Below are 1992 nucleotides of genomic sequence, written 5' to 3'. Positions count from 1 at the left end.
TTCATCTTATTGCAATGACAAAACAATGTTTTTACCTGTTTGTAGCTAAGATTCAGGACGTTGGAAAGTTCTTGCATCTGCTGAAGGCTGAGGTATTTCTGTCTCTGAAATCTGTCATTGAGCACACACAGCTGGGTGGAAGAGGACACAGTTCTGGTCTTCTGTCTCTTGACCGGGACCTTGTCTTCCTTTGCTGCGGTGCTACTCTCTGCAGCAGTGGGTCGTTTGCCTTTGGGACTGGTGGAAGAATCTGGGCTGTCCTGAATAAGCAGATCCATGGAGGTGGTGCCAGCCTGTAGTCAAAGCTACTCGGGAAGCCGAGGCAGAAGAATTGCTAGAACTTGGGAGACGGAGATTGCGGTGAGCCGAGATCTCACTAAACTCTGTCTCAGAAAAAAAAAGTTAGCAATATTCTTTGTTTCAAAGTACATCTGTATTACTAATGTTTTACAATTTCTGTCACTCGCTTTTTCCTGCAGGTGAAGACCTGGTTCCAGAACCAGAGAATGAAATCTAAGAGGTGGCAGAAAAACAACTGGCCGAGAAATACCAGTGATGCGACTCAGGTTACAGGAAACTTGATTCTGTTCTTTTCTTTCAGTGATCTTTCAATCTTGTCCATCCCTGAAACACATAGCTCCAGTCACAGACCGCTGTGGTTGTCCTTGTACCCTTTCTGTTAATCCTTCCTTCTCTTTCAGAAGGCCTCAGCACCCACCTACCCCAGCCTCTACTCTTCCTACCACCAGGGATGCCTGGTGAACACAACTGGGAACTTTCCGGTATGGAACAACCAGACCTGGAGCAATTCAACCTGGAGCAACCAGACCCGGAACATCCAGTCCTGGACCAACCACTCCTGGAACACTCAGACCTGGTGCACGCAGTCCTGGAACACTCAGGCCTGGAGCAGTCCCTTCTATAACTGTGGGGAGGACCCTCTGCCGTCCTGCATGCAGTTCCAGCCAAATTCTCCCTCCAGTGACTTGGAGGCTGCCTTGGAAACTTCTGGGGAAAGCCATAATGTAATACAGCAGACCACTAGGTATTTGAGTACTCCACAAACCATGGATTTATTCCTAAACTACTCCACGAACATGCCACCTGAAGATGGGTGGAGATGAATGGAACTGACATGACTCAGTTTCACTCTGAGCACTGGCTGAATCCTTCCTCTCCCCACCTCCCCTCCCTCATAGGATTTTTCTTGTTTGGAAACCACGTGTTCTGTTTACATTATGCCTACCCAGCCAATCTGAATGGAGGGTGGGGTATGGTTGGAGCCTAATCAGAGAGGTTTCTTGGTTTTTTCCTGTTGGATCTTCCTGGAGAAAAGATGTTTTAATAACCTTGGCTGTTCAGGACACCGTGATAGACGCTGTCTCTGGCTAGAGATAAGTAGATCTAATACTAGTTGGGATATCTTTAGGGTTTAGAATCTAGTAAGAAATAAAATACAAATTGGTGTGATAAAGATATATTCCTATTTCGTGGGATTGGGAGGCTTTACTTATTTTTTTAAAAACTCTATTGAGGCCGGGCGCGGTGGCTCAGGCCTGTGATCCCAGCACTTTGGGAGGCCAAGGCAGGCAGATCACCTCAGGTTAGGATTTTGAGACCAGTCTGGCCAACATGGTAAAACCCTATTTCTACTACAAATACAAAAATTAGCTGGGCATGGTGGCGCGTGCCCGTAGGCCCAGCTACTTGGGAGACTGAGGCAGGAGAATCGCTTGAACTGGAAGGCAGAGGTTGCAGTGAGCCTAGATTGTTCCAGTGCACTCCAGCCTGGGCAACAGAGCAAGACTCCATCTAAAAAAAAAAAAAAAAAAAGTAAGCTCTATATAGTCTTTATGGTCCAAAATCTTAATGCCTACGAAGGTGAAAGGTCAGAAAATAAGCATTAAAGCAAAATTCACTACATAAACCACCTTAAGAGACAGCTTGAAAAGCTGCCAATAAGAACTTGGAGATGTGCAAACCTAATTTAAG

At 46.0% G+C, this 1992-nt stretch overlaps 1 protein-coding gene across 1 annotated transcript; it reads left to right on the top strand.

Moving 5' to 3' along the window:
- Positions 1–479: 479 nt before the first annotated feature.
- Positions 480–1421, top strand: LOC116548352 (homeobox protein NANOG-like; the record flags this gene model as incomplete). The annotated part of the gene is made up of 2 exons (XM_032273860.1): positions 480–566; positions 702–1421. Coding segments are annotated over 2 exons (510 nt in total), but the record flags the coding sequence as incomplete, so codon positions are not given.
- Between the last annotated feature and the right edge of the window lie 571 nt (positions 1422–1992).

The sequence above is a fragment of the Sapajus apella genome, unplaced genomic scaffold (genome assembly GCF_009761245.1).
Source record: "Sapajus apella isolate SASKATOON/1434 unplaced genomic scaffold, GSC_monkey_1.0 scaffold10342, whole genome shotgun sequence".
In the NCBI taxonomy this organism is placed as follows: domain Eukaryota; kingdom Metazoa; phylum Chordata; class Mammalia; order Primates; family Cebidae; genus Sapajus; species Sapajus apella.
The sequence above is the reverse complement of the archived record's forward strand: the minus strand, read 5'-3'. Positions and strand labels throughout refer to the sequence as shown.